Source organism: Colletotrichum navitas, assembly GCF_030913465.1.
Source record: "Colletotrichum navitas strain CBS 125086 chromosome Unknown LY79scaffold_8, whole genome shotgun sequence".
Lineage (NCBI taxonomy): Eukaryota > Fungi > Ascomycota > Sordariomycetes > Glomerellales > Glomerellaceae > Colletotrichum > Colletotrichum navitas.
The window spans coordinates 213,854-238,972 of record NW_026850554.1 but is presented as its reverse complement, the minus strand read 5'-3'; the positions used below and the strand labels follow the sequence as shown (position 1 = coordinate 238,972).

Sequence of the window (25,119 nt, the reverse complement as noted above, 5' to 3'; positions counted from 1 at the left end):
TACTCCTCATTCACTACCAATATCTCTTGAACCGTTCATGGGTTCACATAGCCCGGCAGAATCTCGGCCTTGCCGTCTACATGACGAACCTTGAGGCTTTTCAGATCCACTCCATTTAGTACTCGAGCATTTACGGGATGCTTGTCCTTGGACCAGTCGTGCCAATAACGTGCGTCCTTGGTCAACGCATGCCGTTCCTCCTCCGTCAGCGGGTTGTACTGGTTGGTGACTGGGACGCCGCAGGTCTTGCAGAAGGTCTTTGCAAGAATGCGGTGGGAAAAGGTATAGCGGCCGATATTGCTGTCATCTCCCGACAGCACGACCTGGTCAGCGCCGGGTTTAAGCCAGATGTACGCATTCTGCGATTAAGGTTAGCGTCACTTGCGTGCGCGTGGGCGCGATCAGGATGGCAGCTTACTCTCAAGCAGATGCTACAATTGCACTCGATAATTGTGTCCTCATAAGTCTCGTCGATGGGCTTGCTCTTGAGCGCCACCGTGACCGCACCGCAGTGGCAGCTTCCGGTGTAGAGCTTGCCCCCCTCGACCTCGGCTGTCGGATTCGGACCTTTATGGGCTGGGACCTCGTACTTGGATCCCCAACTTGCGCCATTGACACTGCTCGAGACGTCAGCAGGGTGAAAGATCCGGGTTGGTTATTGAGGATCGTACGATAACTTCTCTAGTCCGACGATGTCAAGCTCTTGGATCGAGCGCGCCTGCAATCTTGTCAACCCTGAAAGGTCCGCCATGGAATGGAGTCGTCTGCCCGCCTTACATTTAAAGCTATCTTCATGGACGGTGGCCCGTTGGGGAAGTCCACCATAATGGCGGTACCACAGTTTCCGCAAAACTGCAAGTACGAAAGTGAGCCTCACGGTTCAACACATGGGGGGTTGTTGCGGGAGGCGTCACCTTGTGGATCATCTGACCGGACCCGAATTTATAGCTGGAAAGCTCGCTCTCGGCGCCCTTGACGAAACGGAAGTTGTTGCTGGGCGGCATGATCCAGAGAGCCCCCTTCTTGACACAGATGCTGCAATTGCACTCGCTCAGGCTCTTGATCTCGGTAGTCTCGACCTCGTAGATGAAGGCGGCGCAGTGGCAATTGCCGCGGTAAGTCCGCTTGGGTTCTTGCTCTTCGGAAGTGGCCATGGCAAGTATGTGTTTGTGGCGGGGTAATATGGCTTGTTCAATGGGATGGAGGGTGTAGTAGAGGTAGAGACTTAAACGTGAAGGTTCCTGGTCGATGAACAGCACTTTATATAACGGAGCCCGAGAGCTGAGATAGTCCACCATGCAGCCGCATTGCGCCCTTCAATGATTAATAAACCTCATGTTTCGTTGAGAAGGAACGGGTGGATACGCGAGGGGCATTCCGGTCAATTGTACTGGGTAGCCGATCCAGCGCGAATAATGGCCAGTTTGAACTTCCTGGCCCTGCGGAGGCCACTCGAGGAACACTTTGGCTCTTTTGTGCAAGCCACCGACAAAGACTGGTTGGCTGCGACGGGGGCGGGCTGCACGGCGTCCCTTTGCAAGTACCCGCCTGTGAGGTTTAGGGCAAGCCACGGCGACGCCCGCGAATCCGAATGATGAGGTTTAGGGCAAGCCACGGCGACGCCCGCGGATCCGAATGACGCGATGTCACCGCGTTGTCAGGTGACTTTTGCGTGGATGCTGCCTAGCGGTTCAGTCATCTATGGAGCGGTGTTATGAGGTACCAGGTTGGTCTGACTCTACGTCCAGGGACGAAATCTTCACCGATCTGATGGGCGGCCCTCTGGTGTTCATTCGAGAAGGGCTGCCTAGTTTTGGCTAGGTTGAGTTTCTACGCAAGTCGTGCATGTAAGACATTGCCTTTGTACATCTGTGAGCAAACGTCATGCTACACGCCGCAGTGGTGTCACCTTGTCACACGGCTACGGAAAGGGATTCGCACTGGCATGTAGATCCCGGCTCGGCTGGGGCGGAAGGTCGGTCAGTCGGTGTGAGATGTCGTCGCCGCGGGGAGGCAGCGGCGTTGGAAATGGCACGGGACAGCCTGCAATGGGTCAAGCGGCCGGCACTTGTTGAGTCGCTGGAAGACCTACTCTGCTTAAGCGAGTCTTTCCGAAGAGCAGATCTGGCATGTTGGGGACGACGTTGAGACGAACACTCACTTCCCAGGGCCGAGCGGTGACCTCCGCTGGGCCGTGCCGTTTCGGGGGTGGGGAAGGGGGGCTATGGTGGACTTTTCTATCGCGCCGAGGTGCCGTCTGAAGGCGGATTGCCTCACTCCGGTCCACTCGAACTCGGGAGACGAAGACGATCCGGCGAAACCAAAGGCACTGGATCGGCTCTGTACTGCTTTGCGAATTCATCATGTCCATTCGCTATTTGGCAGGAGAGGGCCGATAATGAAAGTCTGCCGTGATTCGGACCCCGAGATGAGCTAGCTCACCGCTTGCCATGCGCGCGAGAGAATCAACCATACCCAAACAAGTCGGCACACACAGGCACCGGATGCTTTCTGCTCGCCTCCAGTCGTTCCGCTCTTACCCCGCGCTATCTCGAGCCGTTCACCATTGCTTAATCAGTTGCGCAACAATATCTCCATCCAATCGGCAAAATGCGCAACACCGTCGCCAAGAACACTAACCTTCCTCCCCTTCAGATCCCCGCCGGCTCGTATCATTTAAAGAAATTGGTTAATTGAGAACCCCCGCACCGAACCACCGAACCACCACGTCCAGTGATCAACACATCTGTTGTCTCCCGGTTGTACAGTACAGAGCTCTCCACCCTTCGCAGGCGGCAACCTTAATGTGACGGCTATTATTTATCCTGGGGAAGAATCTCAATCGCGGAGGAACGTACATGTTCACGCCGCGTCACTGACCCGAGCCCATCACTCGAGCACAACTGCCTTCTTCATTCCCAAGCTACCCCAGCATGTAGACTTTTGCCAAGGTGATCGGCATTCACTGCCACAGACGATTCATCAATATGGCCCTTTAGAAACCTTGCCTTGTTCTGGATCCTTTCGTCATTTGACCATGGGTCAAAATGACCGTTGTACAGGTCTTGGAGTTGGTTTTGGGTGGATGCACCTTCCTTTATGTATCCCTGTTCCGTTCCGTCTTGGGAGCTGCCATGATGGGAAGTTGTCCGCCGGCAGTTCGTTGCATCGCATACGACGTGATTGGATTCGGCGATGCAGAAGTGGTCTAGCAGTAAAAAAACCAGATAACCAATGCAAACAAGTTTCCCAGGCTTGCGTACCTACTTAGGCCACAGCGTCTTTCGGTCGGTTGCATTACACGAGAAGCGAAACATGTTTCTATGTGGCTGAATGGTTTGACTTGAATGAAGGGCGTTCAATACGATAGTAAACGTCGTCATACCCCATATAGGTTCTGCTACGGTCCCTAGCTGCGAGCTGCTGGAAGCAGGATTAAGTTACAGGGAGGAGAAGGAGAAGGAGGAGGAGGAATGATGGCCAAGATCGATGAACCACCATCCCCGCTTTCGGTCTGCCAGGGGAGCGTCAAGAAGCTTGCAAATGTTGGCATCTGATCTCCATTGCGGCAGGTAAGGGCGGACGAAGATTTGCCGCCCCTGTCGAGCCATATCGAGCGCACCTGAAGGCCGTTCTTGTCTTTGGCCGCCATGTGATAAAGCAGGAAGCACGCCGCGTCTCCTTCCCAATTTCTCTGTTAACACTGGCTCTTTCTTACATGAGCATTAGGTATCAATCCCTCGCTCTACATACGTGCTATCTCTGAAGGCCACAGGCTAGTCGATTGTCTTCCAGCCCATCTCAGCGTCCCACGAGAACGGCTACGCACCATTCGGCAGCAACTCCACTGTCTAAGTAAAGATAATCATATGGCATCCGTCAAATCATTCGTAGCAGTGGTTGCGGCCTTGGGCGTAGCTCTATTGCCAGCAGTTGCAGCTCAATGCGCCGACCTAACGCCCGTCTCGCAACCCCAGCTCGCTCCCGGCTACTCTGCGAAACTCATCCTGAACCAGCTCAGTGAACCTCGCAGCCTTGAGTTTGATAGACTAGGCAACCTGCTCATCGTCGAACAAGGTGGCAGTGGTATTCGATATGTCAAGCTCACAGACAACGGCGGCGTGAATGTCTGTGTGGCTTCCCAGAAGCAACTCATTCCCAATGGAAACGTAGGCAACTAATTAGTTTCTTCATCTGGATGCCTGTTTAGCAGCGGTTCACTAACACTCGTCCAGCTCACTCACGGGATTGCACTCTCTGCCGACGGCAAGATTATCTACGCGTCAACCCCCACGGATGTATTGGCCTATCCCTACGACGCCGCTGCTGGCACTGTCGGACAAGCCCGCTCTATCATCAACGACATGGCACAGACCGGAAACCATCAAACCCGCACTCTGTTGATCCCCAAGGACAAGCCGAATGTGCTGCTCGTTTCTCGTGGATCTGCCCCGAATCTCGACCTTCCAACGGCCGAGGCCTCGTCTGGCCGCAGCCAAATCCGCGCCTTTGACTTGACCAAGCTCACAGACGGCCCCGTGCCCTACACCTCCGGCGAAGTCTTTGGCTGGGGACTGCGTAACAGTGTCGGCGTTGGGGAGAACCCCAAGGACGGCGGCATTGTATGTGTTTGATACGGCCAGCGGAAGATGCCTGCCAGCTGACATTGTATTAGTGGTCGGTCGAAAACTCCCTGGATGACATGGAGCGCAGCGGCGTGGATGTCCACAACGAAAACCCTGGCGAGGAACTGAACTACCACGGCAGCTATAGGGCTGCGCTCAACCCCTTGAAGGGGGCCAACTATGGTTACCCCCATTGCTTTGCTGTCTGGGAGACCAGCACCGTTACCGGCGTGCCAGATGTCCAGGTGGGGAGCCAAGTGATTCAGGGAAGCCCATCAGGCAACATTACAGACCAGTACTGCCAGACGGTTCCGATTGCACCGCGTCTCACCTTCACTGCCCACATGGCGCCTCTGGACATCAAGTTCCACCCCGACGGAAGATCTGCCTACATCTCCTTCCACGGTAGCTGGTAAGTCTTGGAGCCGTACGTGGTCGTGTCCAGGCGAAAGCTGACGATGCTTGCAGGAACCGACAGCCCCCTGATGGCTACCGTCTAAGCAAGGTAGAATTTGGTGTCGACGGACAGCCCACTGCTGCGTCAACCAGCAAATCTGCCGAGATCAGGGTTGCGTGGAACAGCGAGAACGCTGTCTGCCCTGGGAGCTGCTTCAGACCTGTTGGACTCGCTTGGGACAAAGAGGGCAGGCTATTCATGGTCAGCGATTCTACTGGCGAGCTCTTCGTCCTCACGGTGCCCGCCTAGGGATCGGGTGAATCGTACTGTTCTTATACAAGGACGGAAATGCTGTAAATCCAGGTTTCACGGACATTTGTCCTACTGATTATGCATGTTCTTAGTAAAGTGTTCGTTGCACATATCTAGGAGTTCTTCTGCGATACTATGGACATTCCGGGATTGAGTAGCAATAAAAAGAGGTGCGGCAGTTGGGGTTGCTTTTGTGACCAGCTCGTCCCAGACGTCAATTGAAGCGCTAATGGCGATGTACCTGGCAGACGCGGATTGCTCATGGGAAAACCCTGTGTGCGGCGGGGGTTGGTAAGGGAAGCGCTGTTTTCCAAAGAAGGCGAACGAAACAGTTTTTCCCACCGAGATTGCCGAAGACAAGGCAAGTGGGGAGAGATTGACTGGTTGCCGCGCAGCGACGGCGACCCCCCCTCCCCTTGCATCGGCCCGGGTTGCAGTGGACCGACCGGGCGCGGGGGGGTGCCTCTCAGGGCCCCGTGTGCCTGTCGCGATGATGGGTAACAGGGAAGTGCAAATGCAAGTGTGAGTTTTTGGTGGTGTTTTGCAGATGCAACCAATAGCGCAGCGCTCCAATTACAAGTCACTATCCCGCTTTCCTAGGTAATCTCACTCATCCCGTCCTCCCCGTTGTCATCCATCCATTTCCTTCCATCCGTCTCTTCTCCAGCCTTTCGCGCAGCCGAACAGTTGACTCTTGCCTTCATCCCATATTGGGCCCCTCCATCGTATCGATCGTTAACCCTGCCAGCACGCATGCTGTTTTTGGTCCGAGCATTTGCACTATCATCTACGGGATTGATTGACACCGGCGGCATCAACATCTCGACGCCCCCTCGGTTTCTGTCTCAGGCTTTGCAAAACTGCAACGTCGCGGCCAACGGGATCTAACTAGAATACCGTGGCGCGCGGCCGCGCCCGCCAGCCTGTGCTTTCGTTCAACGTCTTCGCGTGCATCACGACCTACCCTACAGCCGCCTGCCCGCGCAGTGCTGTGCAGCGACCTTTGCGACAGTCTGTGCGAGACAGACAGCCTTACCGTTCTGCCTCCGAAGCCGTTATCGCGCCTCCTCCGCAAGCGCCTGCCTTGCGACGCGCCGCCACACCATAGTGTAGCCTGCCTGCGTCATTCCCGAAGCGCAGCACGACTGGGCACAGGATGCCTGTCTTCCATCGTCAAACCGCCGACGGCGTGGTCGTGGTCCCGGCCACCTACGGTGGTTACTCTAACCTCAGCTCTGGCGCGATAGTCGGCATCACCCTCGGTGCTGTCGCCGGCTTCCTGCTCATTCTGTGGATGGTGTACACGTGCCTTAATTTCGGCCGGCCGGTCGACAACTCATCCTCGTCGGTGTACACCGGTACAGCATCCGTCGTCTCTGTGCGGCGCTCCAAAAGCCGCCATCGCCACCACAGACATCGCAGCCCTCGCGCAAGAGTAATCGCGACCGAGGAGGTGAGGGTCAGGGAGAGAGACAGCATCAGCAGGCCACCGGGCCCGACCATCGTCGAAGCTGCGCCGCCGGTGATGCACGAACGCAGAGCCAGCCGGCCGCCCCCAAGGGTCATGACTGATGATGAGGAAGATGAGGTGGTTGTGATTGAGGAGCACACACCGGAGAGGAGGCGGCGGCGGCACAGTAGCTCGCGGAGGCACAGTCACCGAGCCGAGAGCCGTCGGCGGAGTCGGGATTACTGAAGTTGGCGCGAGTATACCTGGGTCTGATTTTTTTCTTGTTTTTATTATCATTTTCCTTTCAAGAGACCGCTTTACAGCCGAGGCCATATTGTAATGTATCAGGCTCATCGCAAACGTTTATGCGCCCTGGTGAAGAGCCGCAAGGGTGATGCCTCTGGAAAAAAGCGATGAGCAAACGCTGTACGAATGTCGGATCTAACGAATCACGGGTGGTTGCGCGTCGAAGGGAGATGGGAGAAGGAGAGATGGGATGGAAGATTGGAGGGTCGTTCCTTGTACTGTTCGTGTAAATTACGAGAGGGATGGCGGGAGGACGTGTTCGGTTTCAATACGAAGCTCGACATTCCCTTATCCCGAAATGCAGGTCTTGGGTGTTTCCCGAATACGGCTGATCCAGAGACCCCTTGATCATGGTTGGCAACGGCGGCTCCTGACGTGCAACCTCGGTAGCTGGTGTACACGAAAGGGTTGCCGCTTGGTTGGCTTTGCTGACGCCTCTCGACACGGCTGGACCAGAAGATTGGGGAAGGCAGCGATCGAGCGTCCAGTGAAGTTGTGAGGGGTACATTGCATTTGAGAGGCAGAGGTGAAGAACGCAAGTCAGATTTCCTACTTTTGTTTAGTTGGTGTTGTAGTAGATACTCGGGAGCCTTTTGCAGTGGAATTGGATGCGGTAGCCTTTTAATACCAAGCTGCGCTTGCCTGCTTATTTCCCACAATGAATTACAAGCCACCAAGCAGGTGAAGAGCTTCCCTGTCAGGTTTAAAAACCAAACAGCAACTTGCAGGTGGGGCCCGGTGGGATTGGCCAATGACAGGTCATGAGTCGCATTTCACATGCTTTCCCCAGACGCTGTTTTAGAGGGGACAAATGAACGCACGTCAGGCTCCAGAATAGTTTCAGAATGACATCACCTACGAGCTTCGACCTCCTAGGGAAGGGCAACTCGCAGCTTTCCTTCACAAGGAATTCGGGTTAAGGACTCAAGGTTCTCACTCCCAGGCACATGACCCATCCGTATTGTTGAGAGGTGCTTTCCCCAATTCCTTTCCTTTCCGCCTCCGACACTCAAGTAGCCTCGGAAGCTGTTGTGAGACGCCATAGCTCCTCGCACCCCCGCGAATTCATCAGAGCTGTAAGCCGGTCTGGGACCTCCTCCTTCTTAACGTTTGGCTTTCCTCCCTCCTTCTCTCTGGCTATTCAACTTCCGACCTACAATCGTCTTTTGCTCAGCAGTGCTACGCCGAATCTACAAACAACACTGCGGATATTTCGCCAGGCTCTTTTCTTTGACTTGATTGATATCAACAGACGGACGCGCTTGTCGGCAGTTTGACATCATCGACCGCCCTTCACTGTTAACTACACGACAGACTCCTAGTTGAAACGGCGCAAGATGGATCATCCAGGTACGCATGTCGTCTGCCCTTGAGCAGAACAACTCCTACGCACTGCCTGCATGTGGCCCCAGTTGCAGATCCCTTCAGCCAAGATATGCGGCTGCACATAGCCCCAAACCCCATGGGCGGCTCTGACCTATCGCCGAGTGCAATGCATCGCGATCACTTAACCTCTTGTACTTTCTGAGCTCGCTTCGTTACACTAACATTTCCACCACAGTGAAGGAGATCAAGACCGTCATCCGGGATCTGGTCCAGGGCTCCCCGGAGAAGCAGCTTAATGCTCTCTACTCCAACTTTGCCGAGGATGCCGCTTTCACCCACCCCTTCTGCCACGTTCCGTCCTTCGGCAACATCAATATCCCCTTCCTCTTCACCATCAACTCGCGCTGGTTGATCCTCATGGTCTACCGCTGGTACCGTATTTTGAGCCCCAAGATTGACATGGAAATCGAGTCTTGTGGTACGTAGCAGATGGAATGCTCATCTCACGAGTTCAAGCCCCTTGCGCAATACTGACCTTTCCACAGTCCAAGACCAAAAGACCAATATCCTCTACGTAAAGATGCGCCAAAACTTCCGCCTCTGGTTCGTGCCCTTCTACAACGCGCCAGTCGACTTCGTTGTTGTCCTTCGCCTCGAGACCCGCACCGTCGATGCCAATGGCAACCTGCTGCCCCGCGGCCACGGCGACTCCAACACGGTCGGCAACCGCCAGCGCCAGTTTATCGTGAGCCAGGAGGACCACTACCAGGTTGGCGAGTGGCTCAAGTTCCTCGTTCCCTTCTTTGGCTACTGGGCATGGCATGTCTGGACCCTGTTCGCGACAGCCCTGTGCGTGGTTGGTGCCTTCTTCGGGTACCCTCTCACCTTCCTCTTCCAGCAATTTGCCGTGAACAACAGCACCAACGGCACGGGCAGCAGCCAGGAGGTGAAGAGAGACTAACAAGCCCTTGATGGACTCTGGCAGAGATGATTGTATCAATGGATGCTGATGATCTTGGAAGCTTGGCTCGGGGGGGGGCGAGGGACGGCTAAGAGAGATATGTTTGTTCAGTGTATGATTATTCGATGAGTATCAGGAGGAGGGCTGTATTCGCGATGACTACACGGCAAGAGACATGAGCATAGCTTTTCTACAACCTGCACGGATGGCAGAAATAATACGGTTGGAAGGAACGTTGACGGGCTTGACCGTTCTTCTCAAGGCTGATTAAGTTGCTCGCACCGAATGATGCAGTTGACCGGCTTCGCCCAGTTGTGAGTATGTGAGCGCTGGATCATCGTGACCCGCGTAATCAACTAACAGCGCGCCTGGTTTTCCCGCCATGCCAACATCAAGCCTCCTCATCCTCATCCCCTCGGCCCTCACACTTCACTTTCGCCCCCGCTCTTTTGGGTATACCAATACAGAATGCCTCGAACACTGGCCCCTTTTCGCGTCCCGGTCTGGCCCTCCATCCCCAGTTTTGGTTTGTATGGACTGGTCCACCCAGCCCTCGTCCTCCTCTCACACCACTCAAGTCCATGGGCTCTATGGCCGTGTTTCCGAGCTGATCTCGTTCACGCAACCGCGCCCTCCCGGGCGGATCGTTGCCTCTGTCATTCGTATCTCTTAGTATGTATGGCTCAAGAAAAGAAAAGAGACAAGAAATCGTATATATGGACGTCTCCCACGAATCGGAGTAGATCCGCTCGCATATACGTCATCCGCAACGCCCGCATGAAAGCAGTGCCCGGGGTACTTCAAAAGTCGTTGGACAGGCTAGGCTCGCAATCCCCCGTCTTCAATTCGCGTTCCCGCTCCCGGTGGGAGCTTGCTGCTGATCCGGCGGCTGTTGTTGAGGCTGCTGCTGCTGCTGCTGCTGCTGCTGCTGCTGCTGCTGTTGCTGGCTGCCAAAGAAAAACCCGTCAAATATGTTCATCTGCTGGCCGTCGCTGAAATCGTGGTGCATATTATCCCAGTTGATACCGAACCCCAGGTCAAGCTGCGGTGTCGTCACGTCACCGGACCCGCCGAGCTCTCCATTCGGGTTGCCCTGCAGGCTCTGGAAGAAATCCATGGTTTGGACGTCTGCGTACTCGCCCGCGTTATATGACCCTCCCTGCTGCTGCTGGGCCAGAAACGAGCCGCCTCTGCTGGATCGCTCGGCTGCTAGGTGGCGAGGGACCGGCGGCGACGCGACGAAGGCGGGGTCGATCTCCGAGGGGCTTCCCTGTGCCATCATGTTGAAGTCGGCGGCGCGCGGTGAGCTCCGCGGAGGCAGGTCTCCGGCAACAGAGAGGCTGGGTGATGAGAGAGTATCGGATAGTGTCAGGTCCATTTGGTAATTGTTCTGTTGGCCTTGGTGTTGCTGGCGGCGCCGGGGGTTGCTAGCGCCCGGGATCGATGCCCCGTCACTCGGGGCGGAGCTCCATTCGAACCTGCTCTCGCGCATCTTACGCTGTGGCACCTGGTTGAAGCCGCCAGTCGAGTTGGCCATCTTGATGGTGGCCCTTGCTGTCCGGTCAAAGGCATCGCGGCAAGTCTCGGCAGGAGGGCACTTGTCGATCAAGTCGGTGAAGACTGACTTGGCCGCCAAGATTGTAAAGTCCACTTCGTCCATGGTCTGTTGCGCATTGCGTCAGAGCTGTCCACGTTCGGTTCGCAAAGATGGGGGAGTCACTTACGAGTCGGCTTCTGACGATGGACGAGTGCCAAATGGCGTAGAGGTATGAAATGCCGGCCATGAACAGATGGTGTGTCGAAAGATAGGTGTAGCTGACCAGCCCACTCAGATGGAGCTGGCGGTAGATGCGCAGTATTTTCTGCCCAGCCTCGGCCACCTTGAGGTAGATCCTGTCCTCGTCCTCCCGCAGCTCCGCCTGGAACGCCGTCGGACTGTTCACCTCGTTAGATGGGTTGTACTCGCCCTCGAACAAAGCGGGCACGCTCAGGCTCTGGCGGTAGAGCATGATGATGGCCTGCCAGTAGTTGAGCTCCAAGAACTCTGTCGAGAACGCGACGCCCGTCTCCTCCCGCGTCGGCGCCGAATTCTTCCACTGGTATAACCTGCGATCGATGTCGATACGCCACGAGCGGAACGAGTCGAACCTGACAAGGAACGGAGACGGTATGCGGGTGTGAATATCCGAGTTGGTCAGGTTCTGACCAGAAGCCCGCACGACCTGTGTCTGGTTATATTGCAGCACCTGCAGAATCTCGGATTGCAGCAGCCGCAGCTTGAAGTAGTGATACGCTACATGCTTATAGCTCGGCTCAGACAAACTTGCGGGCATCCCCAAGAGCCCGGTCGGCGCAATGTACTGGTCATCCAATAGCGAGGGGAACTCGGTTGTGATGACCTGGTCGCTTATGCCGAAAGGTCGCCCGACGCAAGTGCTCACCAGGCGATCCAGGGAGTATGTGCACCACCATAACCTCCGCCTCATATCCCGGATATACAGCCGTCTTCCCCTTTCGCGCGACTGGGCGTTTCCAGCCTCGCCCATGTCGCCGTTCTCGTCCTTTACCTTACCGGAGGGGTCAAGCATAGCTGTTTCTACGTCGCTGCCGTCCTCGTAGTGCAGGCCCAAGTCCACAGCTAGACGCACGGCTACGCCGATAATGTACCTGAAAAGACTTATCAACATCACATACCACCCGAGAAATACTTTGATATGAGTGTGACTTACCAAAGGCCGGGAGGCACTGGCCTCAGAAGCGCAAAATTAGCCAACAACAGCACAGCCTGCAAAACCTCTAACCCGCCGCCGCTGTTACCAAGACAAGCTTCGAGATGGACGAGGGCACTAGCGTGGTACTCCTCCGGCTGGGCTTGGCCAAAATTGTTCGCATCTGCAGGATTGCGAGGACCCGCGCCCGAACCCTCGGATTTCACAGGCTCGCCCACGATTACGCCGCATCCTATCGCGAAGACCATGTTCAGCATGTATAGCTCCCGCGGCCCTCGCGGCCCGCCTGGGCTAGTGTACGCGTGATCGAACATCTGCATGAACTCGCCGCGGTGGAGGATGGGTATTTGCGGGTTCGCATGCTCAAAGTAGAGCGTCACGAGTCTCATGCCCACATCTCTCTCGGGAAAGTTGGCCGGGCGAATCGTAGGTTTTGTGTGAAGTCCAAAGAAAGAATCCCGCATCGACGTTCCGCTGCCTATGGGCAGACCTTTGCCCCCGGTCCGGTCCTGGGTCCCGTTATGATCCGACACCGAGTATTGCACGGCGGCGAAGACGACGCGGTTGAATGAGACGCCCGAGGCCGAGGCCAGAGATCTTGGCTTGGAAGGGCTGATGATATCGAGCATGCCCGTGCCACCGGTTTCCGCCTTCTTGGCCTTTTCTAGATCGGGACGGTGTATGCTATTCCTTGCGGGACCAGACCCTTCGATGCTCTCGGAGCGCGTCGAGGAGGCGGCGTCTGTGTTCCATCTTGCGACGTCGGCGCCCACGCGCGAGCACGGCTCCAGGTTCTCGGCTGGCGGGAAGGGGACGTTATTTTTGGTGAGCAATGCTTCGAGCTGCTCAACGCGCGTTTCTAGATAGAAGACATAGCTTAACCACACAAGTCAGCAAACCCGGTCGACACTAACAGCGCTCACTGCCTGCACAAAGTACCAGGACGGACCGTCCGAGACGGCGACATACCTTCTGGGTATCTCCTTCTTCGTGATGGGGTCATAGCCCACGCATGCAACTCCAGCCTTTGCGCAACTCGCGCAGCTCGGCAGCTTCTGGTCGCACCGGTTCTTGCGCAGACGGCAGCGATTGCAGGCGCTCACGTTGCGGAAGTTGCTGCTCTGGCCAGCCTTGCCTCCGACCTTTTCGGCAGTGGCCAAAGCTGCGCCGGCGCTGGCGAGCGGATCGTTCTGTTCGGCGGCGGACGGGCTTTGGTCAATGCCGGCGGAGGCGGGCGGGGATACGTCGGCGTCGTAGGAGCCCTGACGCGGTCGCTTTGTGGGCTTGAGGGATGGTGAGGGCGGCGAGTGGGCGGGCATTGTGGCTGCTTTTTTTTTTTTTTTTTTCTTTTTTCGTTCTTCCCGCTTCGGACGGGCGGGTGGGCTTTCGATCGGGGAGGGGGGTTGGAGATAGAGGTCTATGATCGGATTGGATTTTCTAGGCCTCCGCCGGCCGATCGGAGCAGTTGAGGGGGGGAAGGTGGAGGCTGACTCGGCTGAATGGGAGCAGGAAGCGACACTTTTGAATTCGAGGTAAGCGATTATCGGGTATTGAGGGCGGGAAGACTTCGGCGAGGCATACAAAGTGCTGGGGAATACACAGCTACTGCGACGCTATCTCGACCTGCGCAGCGACAGCTCCACACATGATTCGGCAGTGATACGGATAGCAGGAGGGACGAGGGCCTTTTTTTTTTTTTTCCTCCTCTCTCTCGCCTTTCTCGTGCTAACGCCGCGCTAAGTAAGGGTAGCTAGAGCTAGGCGTCTAGACAAAAGGTAGAAGAGGAGGAGGTGGGGGGTCGAGGTAATATGACCGAGTCCCTAAGTATAATGGCCATAAATATGTGCGGAGAAAATGCGCGCAGTCAACTGGGATCTCTCTAGAAGTCGAGGATCTGACCAAAGCCCAGGACAGGATTACGCATGTCGAATCGAGGCGGACGGAGAAGGCGCACACGGCGACGGGAAGGTGGCAGGGACAAGAGGGAGCCCCGGTCGCTCGCCTGAACGGTCAAGACTAGTAGTTTTAAATGAGAAGATGAGTTATAATGACCGCGCGAGCTTGCAGAGACACAACGTTGAGCTGGGCGGTCCGGGGCCGCTGGGCCCGGGCCATGGGCGAGAAGCGAAGAAAAGAGCGGGTAACTGCATTGCGGTGTGATGCGGATTGGGAAACTGCGCATCGAAGAGCAGAAGGCCAGGGCAACAACGCAAAGTGGAGGGAACGGAAGGGAAGGAAGACAAGGCCGGGCATGGGATGGGAAGGAACGGGCGCGTTGATTCATAGGCGACCAATCTGCAGACTGCGATAGTGTTTTTTTATTTTCATTTTTTTTTATTCTCCCCCGTCAACGCAGGCAACATCGTTGTTACCCCCAGCTGATAGATAAGGAACGGAAAAAAGGCGCCTGTCACGGAAAGTGAAAGTGGGTGGGGGAGAGAAGGTTGGCGGTGCATGGAACATGTGAGAGATGATAGTTAACCTTTCGCTTCCTCGACGGCTGAAAGCTTCACAAGGCAATCAGACAACTCAATGGCATCAAGACATAATGTCGAATCCAGTCCTGAACTCTTTTCTCTGCTTCCGGACTCGAGTTTGAAGTTACAATTGGTTCCTCACCCCGCGCCACAGACGTTATTGGCCTTGAACCCTCCCTCTGGCGTTCCCTCCTCCGCCCCCGCTTGGCGTGACGGCCGCCGGGTATCAGTTGACGCACCTGGGTCTCTGCCGGCGGGCTTGCTTGATTGGCATACATTTTACGAGCATCGACTCGGACGTCTTACATAGGCTGCCTGCCCGGGCTCAAGGCATCACAAACGCGACACGCTTATCTGGGTATCCGATGAACGCCAGAACGTCTTTGGGTTTAAAGACGCCGCACACCTCTTTCCTAAACGAGGACCAAAGAGACTAGGTAGCCCATTCCCTGATCTTAAATGTTATGGCCAAGGACGAGCTTAGATCCGATCTTTGTTTGTACTTGCATCTTCCTATGAGGCACCACCGCCCACTTCGTGATATTTCGCGTTTCCGATTGACTGGCCGTCGTTCTGGGCCGATGTTGCCCGCAATCTCGCCAACGAACGGCCTCGTTCTTCCTTCCGATGTACCGAAGTTCTGGCTCTCGTCCCAGCGCCCCAGCATAGGTAGGTAGCTTAGCTCGCGACCGGCGGATCAAAGGAGGGGCCGGGTTATCCAACTCGCGCCTTCCACCGCCGAAGGGCCGTAGACGAACCCACTCTCGGAGCCGGCCAGGAGGTGCCAACACTGCTCAGCAGACCACCATTGGCCGCATTGTTCCCTCCTGTTCTATTGGCCTGGTGCCGTCGCGACCGGCAATGCCTCGCCTAATATGTTCTACAACGGGTAACTGAAGGGAACCCCTCATTTATATGAGATGGCCAGACGGAGACCTTCCGAAGCCATGCCCCCGGAAAGCCGGACACACCGCCCCCCCCCCCCTGCTCCAACCTTCTGCCCGCCTCTATCCCCTCCCGCCGGGCTGTTACCCACCTATTGCCCGCAAGCGACATCCGGGACGCCCGGCATTCCCGATCCGAACCTGTCCACCCCGGCCCTATATAATGCGCACCCGAATGCCACTATACCAGTATCAAAATAGCATTGCCGCAGAACGAACCCACTCTTAGACCTTCAACCACGTTACCACGGTACCGCAACCGCTCGCGCCCCTCCTCCCAACCCAACCCAGCCCAACCCAAGGGGGTGGTGCTCTTCCCCCTGTTTGGTAATTAGTGCGTCGAACCCACCCACCAACTGGATGAACCAAACTTTTCCATCACCATTGGAAAGCCAATACCGAACCCTCCCTACCTACCAGAGAACCGCTCGGAAACGTCATCCGGTCGAAAGCCACGTACGAATAACCCCCCCTCCCTGTAGGTATTTGAAACCAACTCTACCCCGGATTTCTCTCTGGTAGTGTACCTACATCCTCTTACCCCCCCTGTACGTATTGTCGTTGAATGTTGCTTCCACGCGCCAATGAACACACACACACACACACACACACACACACACACACACATACACATACACATACACATACACATACGTTATCCCACCGTTTCATACCGCCTCCGCTTGGCATCGCGATGAATTTGAAACCTGTCTCATTCATCAACAAAGTGGCACATCTCTCAAGACCCACTGCTGGTTGTGGACATGCTTTCCAAAATGGCGGTTACCAAGCAAGGAATTTGTTCTGTCAATTTCCTAATAAACCTAAAAGAAAAACATCACACTCTTGGACTTGAGAAAGTCGTATGCAACACAACCATAGTCTCCTTAAAAGGCATTCCGTGTCCTCATCGCCACCCCGCTTATCTTCCCTCTTTCCTCGGTACGTTGATATAAGGCCTCAGCCGGTCCCTGACGACAGTCCCTCAAACAAATGCCATTCCGCTTTTCGCGTTGTTACGCCTCCCCCCAATTTACAGATTCCTGGTTCTCTTTCCATTGTCGGGTGTCCCTCGGGTTTCCATGGTATCTCCAACTCCTTTGGCCAATGTAGCAACAGAAAAAGAAAAGGAAAGAAAAAACTAAAGTGAGAAAAATGAAAAAAGCTCAAACAAAAATGAAGAAAAAAACGTCGGGCTGTGTCGCCAGACCCCAGCTACAAAACACGCCCCCTTACAAGATGTAATAAACCGAAAATGAAAAGACAAATATCCGTCATGCAGCCCGCTGATGGCAATGATGAAATAAAGGTAACAAGTCGTCGAGAAAATGCCGTGTATGCTCTCTCTCCGGGCCCGTCCAAATTAAATCATATATCAAAAATTCTTTTTTTGTCCGATCCCGTCATGTCCCGTGAGCGATAGTCTATGTCTTGGTCGTCCCTTGCAGTCGATAATGAACGCCGTAGGATGTAAACTCCGATTGCTAAATGATTCAAGTCTTTTTTTTTTCTTTTTTTTCTTTTTTTCGTCGTTAAAACTCCGCCGTGCCACATTTTAGTAGTAGGACGTTAAGGTTGTGGTGCATTGATCACGGTCGGCAGCTCGGGCCGGCCTCAATTTCGTACCCATCCTCGGCGTCCATGGGAACCAACAGACCCTCGGCCTCGGATGGTTCGACAGCCGTTTCAATGTCCTTCACGGGCTCGTCCAGCCGGCCGCGAGGCTCGGTGAGGTGCATGCTGAGGAAGGCACCAATGATGGTGATGAAACCACTGGTCCACCATGCAAGACCCGAGTAGCCGGTTTGAATACCCAGGGAATAGATGAAGCCCGAAATGGTCGGTCCAAAAGCTCGGCACAAGCTTGCCGTGGAGGCGGCGACACCGTTGATCGTTCCGAGAGACATGAGGCTTGGCGCCGAATTGGTGAGCAGAATCGCGTTGCTGGGGTAGGCCATGGTCGAGAAGGTGCACTTCCAAATGACCATGAAGTAGACGCCAACCATTCTCAAGTTCTCTGGCAATAGGGCCAGGTAAGGGGTTGTCAGGTACAACATGAAGTACGATATGGCCAGCATTCTGAAGAGGCGAAGGGGTCCCAGGCGTCGGGTCACCCATGGGAAGATGAAAACCGTAGAGATCATAGAGTAGACACCCTGGACCGCGAGAATAACACCGATGGGCCCCGTCTCCATGGAGAAGCCGCCGACAAACTTGAAAGGAAGATGGGTATCCGGGTGCTCGTCAGGCTTGGTGCTTAGGAAGACGGGGAACAACTGGTCGAATGTCATGGTGTGGCTGCAAGGAATGTCAGCGGTTTGTGGGCCTACGAGAGGCGGATAGAATACTTACAAGGCCAGAATGCCGTAGGAGATGATGTTCAGGATGACGGGCCTGGTGAATATCTTTTTCGGCTGCTCACTGACCTCATCGCTGTGTGCGGCGTCGCTCAGATCCAGAGTTTCCGTAGGCTCGGGGATCGCCGAGGTAGAGCCAACGAGTTGGGGCGAGTTCTCAGTCGTGCGGTAGCCGGGAAGCTCATCGTCGTCGAGCAAAGCCTGCTTCTCCGCCTTGCGAACCGGAATCTGGCAACTCTTGGTGGACACCCATGACAAGATGCGCTTTCCCAATTCAACACCTGGGTCTCTTCTCTTCTTACGCTCAGCGTGAGTCTCTTCCAGGAAAAGAAGGCCGATGATGACACCACAAAAGACGGTGGCGGCGCTGAATAGGTTGGGCAGGAGGTAAGGATAACGATCCCAGATGGTGCCCGCGTCGAACAGCCAGGGGTAGTTGACAACAGGCCTGGCGAGTGCGCCACCAATGAATGGTCCAACAATGGAGCTGCCGAGTGTTAGAAACATTGACCAATCAACTTTGACGAGTCAGACGGTCGGGCCACGCTCGTCGCAAACCTAACTTACCCAAGGCACCAAACTAGAGGCATAATGGTGTATGCGCGTGCTAAGGAGGGGTCCGTTAGTCTCTCATCTGTAACCGGGGAAAGGACCCGAACGCACGCTGGTGTTCCTTGACCGTGACCAACTCTGCGACGGTGGTTTGCAGCACACCAATGTTGCTTTTTTTTTTCACAAGTCAGCATCGCGTAACCTTGACCGCAGGTTCGACTGGGTCACTATACCCATTCAAAAGACCGCCCAGTGCCCGCGCAAAAAGGGCAACAGGCAGGTTCGGAGCGAATCCGAAAACCAGAGAGCTAATGGCGGTGCCGAAGAGGCCCATCAGGAGAACGGGCTTGCGTCCGACCTTGTCGCTGAGTCTACCCCACATGACGCCGGTCGAAAACTCGGCCAGGGTGAAGGCGGAAGTCACCATGCCAGCATAAACGGAGATCTTGCTCTCATCCTCGGTGATGTGGAAGTCCTCAACCATCTTGTAGATGTAGGGGAAGATGGACATGAAGGCGATCGGTTCGCATATCCGACAGAGTGCTGTTTCCGACACCCGTCAGCGACAATTGCGCCGTGGAGTCCGTTCCGTGTAAGACGGTACGGTGCAGCGGTCGACTTACCAAGAACAAACATCTGTCGCATTGGGAATGACGGCAACTTGGATTTCGTGTTGCGCCCCGAGGAGCTGGCTCGACGGCCCCCCGTCATGTAGCCTGACCTCTTCATATTTGGCGGGTTGTTCTCCTAGTGTGCGCAGCCGCAATTCCGGTTTTCGGGGTGCGAAACTCGTCTGAGCGTGTTCAGTAGGCGGCGGGAAGTTGGCCAGATCAAGGGATGCGCGGGCGGTGTCGTAATATATAGAAGGCCTGACTTTCCAAGGAGAGTGCCGGCTTTGAGGGCAAGCACGAATCGAGGGAGAAGGAGAATATCGTGGTGCGAGTGGTCCAGATCGGTGCGGGCAACAAGTTGTTTTTGCTAGTGTCGTCAAAGGGAGAACGGGCCTAGTTGCGATGGGCAGGTGATGTAACAAGGAGAAGCAAAGGTGGAAAAGCAAAGGTAAAACAAGCAGAGCAAGACCAAAGCTATCCTGGCACCGGTGGCGGAGGGGTTACCTTATGGAAGGAGAGTATCAGATGGGAAAAGAAGGAGCAAGCTCTGGGGAAGCAAATAACTTAATATGAAGGGAGCGCGGACGTGATGATGAGAGGACTAGGAGAGACGTCAAAGCCCAGGGCCACCCCAGACACAGACAGACCAGACCCAGATGGGTTGGACAGGACACCGGGACCGTACCGTACCATACACATATTACATGGCCTGGGTTGCGGAAGCAAATTGGATCTAAGATTGGAACGGCGGTGACCATGACATGTCCAGCGCAAAAAAGCAACCAGACGATCCTCCCACTTGTCCGCCGGGGAGGAGGGATTCAGGGAGATGCGGCGGCGAAAGTCCCACGCCGCGAAAAGGGAATCCAACTGCCCGGCATGACGCCTGTGGGGCCTTAGAAGCCCTGTGCCTGATCCAGGGGTGTCCCCCCCAGACGACATTTCGGTGGGCTCTTTTTTCTTTTTTTTTTCTTTGCTGTCTCCATATCGAGGTACATGAGCAGTGGTACATGGGCGCGCGGTCGAGTGTCGGACCGGGGGGAGGGAGAGGGAGAGGGTAGGGGGTGTGAAGGGGGGGAGGGGAGGGGTGTCTTACCCCTGTCAAGATGGCGGTACCAAGGCCTTGAACTTTCGCCTTACAACAGTGGATAGGTCGGCAGAGTACGTAGTTGTGCGTGACGGGACTACATATCTTGGTAGGACATGGGCCGACGTGTAGTATATACGTACTGCTCGGGTAAGCCTTCCGCAGCAGAAGGAAGCAGCTGCTAGTTGTACTGCAGTTGTAGTAATAGCAAAGCACGCAGGGTAGGTAAGGAGAGATGGACCGAGAAGATTTGTGGGAGCGAGCGACTGGGTGAGTGAGTGAGTTGGAGTGCACTCCATACTTACCTACCTAGACCGACATAAACAGAGAGGTACGTAGTTTCAGTACATGGGAAAAGTAGGCAAGGGGTGGTAGACTCGGGGAACGATGGCGCCAGACCGGAAGGCAGGGATCAACAGAGGAAGCAAAGGCAAAGCAAAGGGAGAAATAAATAAAATAAAAATAATAAAAAAAGGTTTCACAAGAGGCAACGAGGCTAACTAAGAAAGGGAGGGTACGAAAGTAGTGTTATTATCATTTTTTTTTCTGGGGCCGGCTCGGAATCGGAGTGTGGGTAGTTGCAGGGCGCAGGAAAGAAAGGAGAGTAAAAAAAAAGAAAGCAAGAAGGCAACGAGAGAAAAGGAAGAAAAAAAAAAGAGTAAAAAAAAATTGGACCAATAGACGAATCAACAGAACAATGGCTGCCATACAGCGTCGTCGATGGCCACCGCGTAGCAGCTACTTGCCCATCACGTACAGTCGCGCAAATGCAAACGCAGCAAGAAGCGCAGCACCAGCAGCGGCAGCACCAGCAGCAGCAGCACCACCACCACGACTTTCTCATGCCTGCGCTGCTCGCTCTGTTTCTCCCACTCGGGGCCGTCTCCTATTCGCTCGTCTATTTGACACCACCAAAACCCATCATCGTCTTTGTTCGGCCCTGGCTTCAAGCGGGATCGGTTTCTTAGGCTACTTGTTCCCCCCTCCTCTTCCCCCGCTAGTCTAGGTATCCGGCTCCTAAGCCCGGGCTCGCAAGGCTCAGACGAACGGACGGGCGGGGACTCCTGCAGAGAAGTCATGTGGGTGCCACAATGCTACTCTCGGCCTTGCCTTGCAAGGGAAGAAGGGAGCGACGAGATGCAGGCTGCTGGTCTTCGTGATGTAAGGCACGGCGGCACAGCAAGGTAGGTAGGTTAGTTAGGTAGGAAACTGCCCAGGTAGCTACTGAGGTAGGTAGTAGCGTACGTACGTACCTACCTAGCGTACATACAAATACCCGTATGACCCAAGATTTTACACCACACCCCCCCGGCACTTGAGTCGCATGGCTTTGCTGCAGCAGGGGGGCGACATTGGATTACATACTCCGTACTGTGGTATACGTAGCATGGAAACGCCAAACCGCCGGCCGGGGGGTGCTGGTCAAACGCTAGTGTCTGCGCAACTGTCGAGAGGCCATGGGGGAAAAACCCAGGCTGTCCCTGTGGCTCGGTAATACATAGACCGCCTCCTCCCTAGCAGAGTGCGAACTGAACCGGCTCCCCGCGCTGCCCGATGTTTATGCGGTGAGCGGCAGCACAACAAGTTGGCTTGGCTACCGTGCCTTTCATTGGGGGACGTCCGCCGGCTTCCATGACGGATCATCCTAAATCTTCTTCCTTCCTTTTCCGCTTGCCCTCGTTGTTGGGTTGAACGACGTCGAGGTGGTGGGTGGCACGCGCATACCCTCCCTGTGCCACGCGGAGCTTATCACGCACCCCTCCCCTCAAGACCTTGCATCAGAGCGCCGAGGAATAATAGCATCTAAGTAACAATGCCGGCCGATAGAGCCACATCGTCTCGTCCCTTCCATCTTCGCTTTCGTGAGGCGGTGTATTCAAAGACAAGGGCTGCCGAGCCGCTCTCCCCGCGCGGGCACCGACAGCTGTTGCACCACACAATCGGCCTGCAATCGTTAGAAACAAGATACCGTTGCCGTGGCGGATGCCGTTCCCGCTGCCGCTGCCGCTGCCGCTGCCGCTGCCGCTGGCCGTCGATTCTCGAGCATGTTGGCTGAATCCTTAACCCGCCGCCTTAAGGCCCTGTCTCCCGCGCACCACCCGCCAAGTTAACATGGATATTGTACAGGCTGGTTGAACACTGGACTCGGTGTGTTGATAAAAGCAACGAAAGATTGAGAGAGAGAGAGAGAGAGAGAGAGAGAGAGAGTGTGTGTGTGTGTGTGTGTGTGTGTGTGTGTGTGTGTGTGTCGAGTGAACACCCTATCTGCCTGCATCGGCCGTATGCAGTTGCGGTGATGCGCCCCTCAAACGTCGCACAGCTCTATCGGCCGAGACAAGTTTCCGCCTACCTGTGCCTCCAGGCAAAGTAGGCATCGCATGTGTTGTGACGTCTGAAAATGGCGACCCTCGGGGCTGAAGCTTGCTCAAGCCCTCTGCTTGTTCGTACCGAACGGCCCCAATGTTCGGTTGGTTGTATGCGCACTACAGAGTACCTACCCATAACATGACGGCTTCCGATTGGAATGGCAACGACAGACCTTTTGTCCACCCCCGAATGCCCCCTTGCAGACGGTGTAGGGTCCGGTCAGTAAGGCGAACGGATACCCAAAGAAAGGGGCTCAGGCAGGTCGATGCAAGCCCAACCTCAAATTCCCATCAATCCTTCTAGTCATTCCCCTCCGTCAAAGAGTCATATCGTGACATGTCGACATCTTACTTGCGTACACCTGGTCACTTGACCCTGTATCTTACTCCGCATGACGAGGGCTGTTGCGTTGGCAAACAGTCAGCCTGTTTGCTTGCCGTCCGTCTTGCTTGCACGACGACCATTGCCGTTACCCTGGCTTCCTTTACCCAGCAGGCACTTTCGCGTCCTGGGTTGTAGCCCACTCGACCAAGATGCCGGCGCCTGGAGGAGGCTGAGTCGCTGCCGCCTTCTCAGCGACTGGTTAACGTTGTTCTGGCGTAGTATACTGCAGTCGTTGGCGGTCCCACGCAGCATGGGGCAGCCTGAAATAACGCTGGTGTTACCTTGATCAACAGCGAATGTGGGTAATGGGGATGAACCAACCGACTGGGCGGCCTGCAACATGCAGTGGGTAAGGCCGCAGTGTTGGCCTTCTCCAGAGATGACCATCGTGGCGGACACGACAAATGAGGTGGCCGGGGGGTCGTCATGAGCTGAAATGTCTTTCTTTCCTTTGGCAAACCTACGATCCCGGTCCGCCGGCCGTCATTTCTCTGACGAAATCCGGAGAGTGTACAAAGGTACAGATAGCCCGATCATCACATATGACACAAATGACAGTGTGAGGCGCGAAGCCATTCAGCCGTCGTTTCGGGTACCTGCTGCGGTTCGCCTCACTGTCCTTATTGATTGCCTTTCCACATGCTTCCATAGGGGTACTAAGGCTTGTCGTGCCGGCCGGCCTGTCCAGCACTGTATGAAAAAGCGCTCGGACTCAATTTTCATAGCTGGTTAGTAAGACTTCATGTGGGCGTCGCGGAAGACGGACTGTAGGTAACATTCAGCAGGAGCGTGGTGTTTGCCAGCTTGCCACTTTCGAAATTGATAGTCCATCCGACAAGGTCAAGGGGTTGGACGTCAACGCAAAGTTTGAGACGCGCGGGAGACGAAAGGTGTCGGCTGGCGTGGGTGTAGGTAGGCTTGGGCACGAGCTTGGGCACAACGGGCGGTTTCGAGCCGAGTGCCCTGTGTGTTGTGCTCTCGCCGTCCTAGCCTCCCCTCCCTCCCCCCCCTCCACCGCCTGGTACCGGTGTCTTTCATCGTTGAGCCCAGAACCGAGGTCTACCCCAGTTTACAAAACATAAAGGGAGATGGGTTGGCGTGGGCCGGGTCCCTGTCCAAAACCATGTGGCATGGCCATATCCACGTAATATGGCTCCGAAAAATCTTCCTTGGTCAGCGTGTCTGGTGTCTCTGCCCACCACGGAAGGTCGGTAACACCCTCGGTGAAGAGCCTCATGGGTTGGCCATACTGTCTGACAAAAAGGTCATACATAATCCCCCGCAATCCGTGAGTGCACTGTCGGCCGGCGTTGGGTGCATGCGTGCAAGCCATGTCAGCCAAAAACTCTATCGCTCGAATCCAGCCCAGAATAAATAAATAAAATACAAACAAAAACAGAGTTTGCCATTATTGGTCGCTGATGACAAGACGGAGGCATGCAGGAGTCGATTGTCATTTAGGTACTCCCTTCCCGAGCGTGGCCGGATAGCATCCGCGCACTCTCGACGTTGGCGGACCTGGTTGTAACTTGGTCTTTCATGGTCATAGCTTTTGTCTGCGACCGCCGACCGGCAACGTGCGATTTTCGAGTCTCGTCGACCGCCGAAGACGAAAAGAAAGCTGCACTCTGAGGCGAGAGAGTGCATGCCCCAACCCCCCAGTTGGCCCGCAAAACGAAATGGCGGTGATCCCTCCCCGGCTAATCACAATCAGGGAAATTGGCTTTCGTTTCTGGACCAGGTCAGGGGGTACCCAGTATCCTATCCTGCCATGCGTCCAAGCGACCCCATACATACAACCGTTCCTCTGGGCCCTGATCGGGTGAGTGCCGGAACCGGTGCCGAAACGCCAGGTAGATTGTTCGCAGAGGGAACCAAAGTGGAAGTACCCTCATGTAGCCATTTGCTCCGGGGCAACTCGCGGGTCAGGTCTTCCGTTGCCGCAGCACTTGTCTGTCCACCGTCGAATGTCATCGAGGTCTCCAGAGCAAGCAAGCAAGCCCAAAAGCCAGCAGAGAAGGTTCGGGAGATGCATTCGAATCCTCTCCCGCCGCATCTGGCAGCTAGAGGGTCTCCGATGCTGAGAAGGAAAAACTGAAGCGCGACACTGCTGCATCTCGTCCTGTATCTCCGCAACAATAGGCTATCGATTCATGACGCACCTTGAAGCCTTGGTCATGGAGGTTTCGCGCCACGGAAGCGGGATCATCATGTGTATATGCATGTCATGCAGG

General features: G+C 55.3%; 7 protein-coding genes across 7 annotated transcripts; 4 read left to right on the top strand and 3 right to left on the bottom strand.

The window, feature by feature from the left end:
* Positions 1 to 35: 35 nt before the first annotated feature.
* Positions 36 to 1,154, bottom strand: LY79DRAFT_507648 (glutathione-dependent formaldehyde-activating enzyme; the record flags this gene model as incomplete). The annotated part of the gene is made up of 5 exons (XM_060553847.1): positions 36 to 359; positions 419 to 617; positions 672 to 718; positions 778 to 852; positions 915 to 1,154. The coding sequence occupies 5 exons, from the start codon at positions 1,152 to 1,154 to the stop codon at positions 36 to 38; spliced, it is 885 nt and encodes a 294-aa protein (XP_060418143.1).
* A 2,715-nt stretch (positions 1,155 to 3,869) lies between these two features.
* Positions 3,870 to 5,331, top strand: LY79DRAFT_625094 (soluble quino protein glucose/sorbosone dehydrogenase; the record flags this gene model as incomplete). Its single annotated transcript, XM_060562091.1, has 4 exons — positions 3,870 to 4,169; positions 4,236 to 4,622; positions 4,676 to 5,037; positions 5,094 to 5,331. The coding sequence occupies 4 exons, from the start codon at positions 3,870 to 3,872 to the stop codon at positions 5,329 to 5,331; spliced, it is 1,287 nt and encodes a 428-aa protein (XP_060418142.1).
* A 991-nt stretch (positions 5,332 to 6,322) lies between these two features.
* On the top strand, positions 6,323 to 7,131 carry LY79DRAFT_382646 (uncharacterized protein). Its single transcript, XM_060552871.1, has one exon. The coding sequence runs from the start codon at positions 6,491 to 6,493 to the stop codon at positions 7,028 to 7,030; it is 540 nt and encodes a 179-aa protein (XP_060418141.1). The 5' UTR covers positions 6,323 to 6,490; the 3' UTR covers positions 7,031 to 7,131.
* A 1,296-nt stretch (positions 7,132 to 8,427) lies between these two features.
* Positions 8,428 to 9,377, top strand: LY79DRAFT_587394 (uncharacterized protein; the record flags this gene model as incomplete). The annotated part of the gene is made up of 3 exons (XM_060560768.1): positions 8,428 to 8,440; positions 8,652 to 8,894; positions 8,962 to 9,377. The coding sequence occupies 3 exons, from the start codon at positions 8,428 to 8,430 to the stop codon at positions 9,375 to 9,377; spliced, it is 672 nt and encodes a 223-aa protein (XP_060418140.1).
* Positions 9,378 to 10,218: 841 nt separating this feature from the next.
* Positions 10,219 to 13,425, bottom strand: LY79DRAFT_666654 (fungal-specific transcription factor domain-containing protein; the record flags this gene model as incomplete). The annotated part of the gene is made up of 4 exons (XM_060563259.1): positions 10,219 to 11,040; positions 11,102 to 12,044; positions 12,107 to 12,982; positions 13,076 to 13,425. The coding sequence occupies 4 exons, from the start codon at positions 13,423 to 13,425 to the stop codon at positions 10,219 to 10,221; spliced, it is 2,991 nt and encodes a 996-aa protein (XP_060418139.1).
* A 3,608-nt stretch (positions 13,426 to 17,033) lies between these two features.
* Positions 17,034 to 19,388, bottom strand: LY79DRAFT_382528 (major facilitator superfamily transporter). The gene is made up of 6 exons (XM_060552870.1): positions 19,060 to 19,388; positions 18,670 to 18,979; positions 18,548 to 18,606; positions 18,452 to 18,491; positions 17,880 to 18,371; positions 17,034 to 17,825 (listed from the first exon to the last, which is right to left on the bottom strand). The coding sequence occupies exons 1-6, from the start codon at positions 19,163 to 19,165 to the stop codon at positions 17,117 to 17,119; spliced, it is 1,716 nt and encodes a 571-aa protein (XP_060418138.1). The 5' UTR covers positions 19,166 to 19,388; the 3' UTR covers positions 17,034 to 17,116.
* A 4,903-nt stretch (positions 19,389 to 24,291) lies between these two features.
* LY79DRAFT_382459 (uncharacterized protein) lies at positions 24,292 to 25,111 on the top strand. The gene has a single exon (XM_060552869.1). The coding sequence runs from the start codon at positions 24,531 to 24,533 to the stop codon at positions 24,981 to 24,983; it is 453 nt and encodes a 150-aa protein (XP_060418137.1). The 5' UTR covers positions 24,292 to 24,530; the 3' UTR covers positions 24,984 to 25,111.
* The last annotated feature ends 8 nt before the right edge of the window (positions 25,112 to 25,119 follow it).

What these genes read in the sequence shown, in the direction of transcription:
- LY79DRAFT_382646 (XM_060552871.1), top strand. Translation starts at nt 6,491, where the DNA reads ATGCCTGTCTTCCATCGTCAAACCGCCGACGGCGTGGTCGTGGTCCCG.
- LY79DRAFT_382528 (XM_060552870.1), bottom strand. Translation starts at nt 19,165, where the DNA reads ATGAAGAGGTCAGGCTACATGACGGGGGGCCGTCGAGCCAGCTCCTCG. An exon ending in CTGGGCGGTCTTTTGAATGG is followed by an intron (nt 18,607 to 18,669) that starts GTATAGTGACCC and finishes GAAAAAAAAAAG; the next exon opens with CAACATTGGTGTGCTGCAAA. An exon ending in CACGGTCAAGGAACACCAGC is followed by an intron (nt 18,492 to 18,547) that starts GTGCGTTCGGGT and finishes ACCCCTCCTTAG; the next exon opens with CACGCGCATACACCATTATG.
- LY79DRAFT_382459 (XM_060552869.1), top strand. Translation starts at nt 24,531, where the DNA reads ATGCCCCAACCCCCCAGTTGGCCCGCAAAACGAAATGGCGGTGATCCC.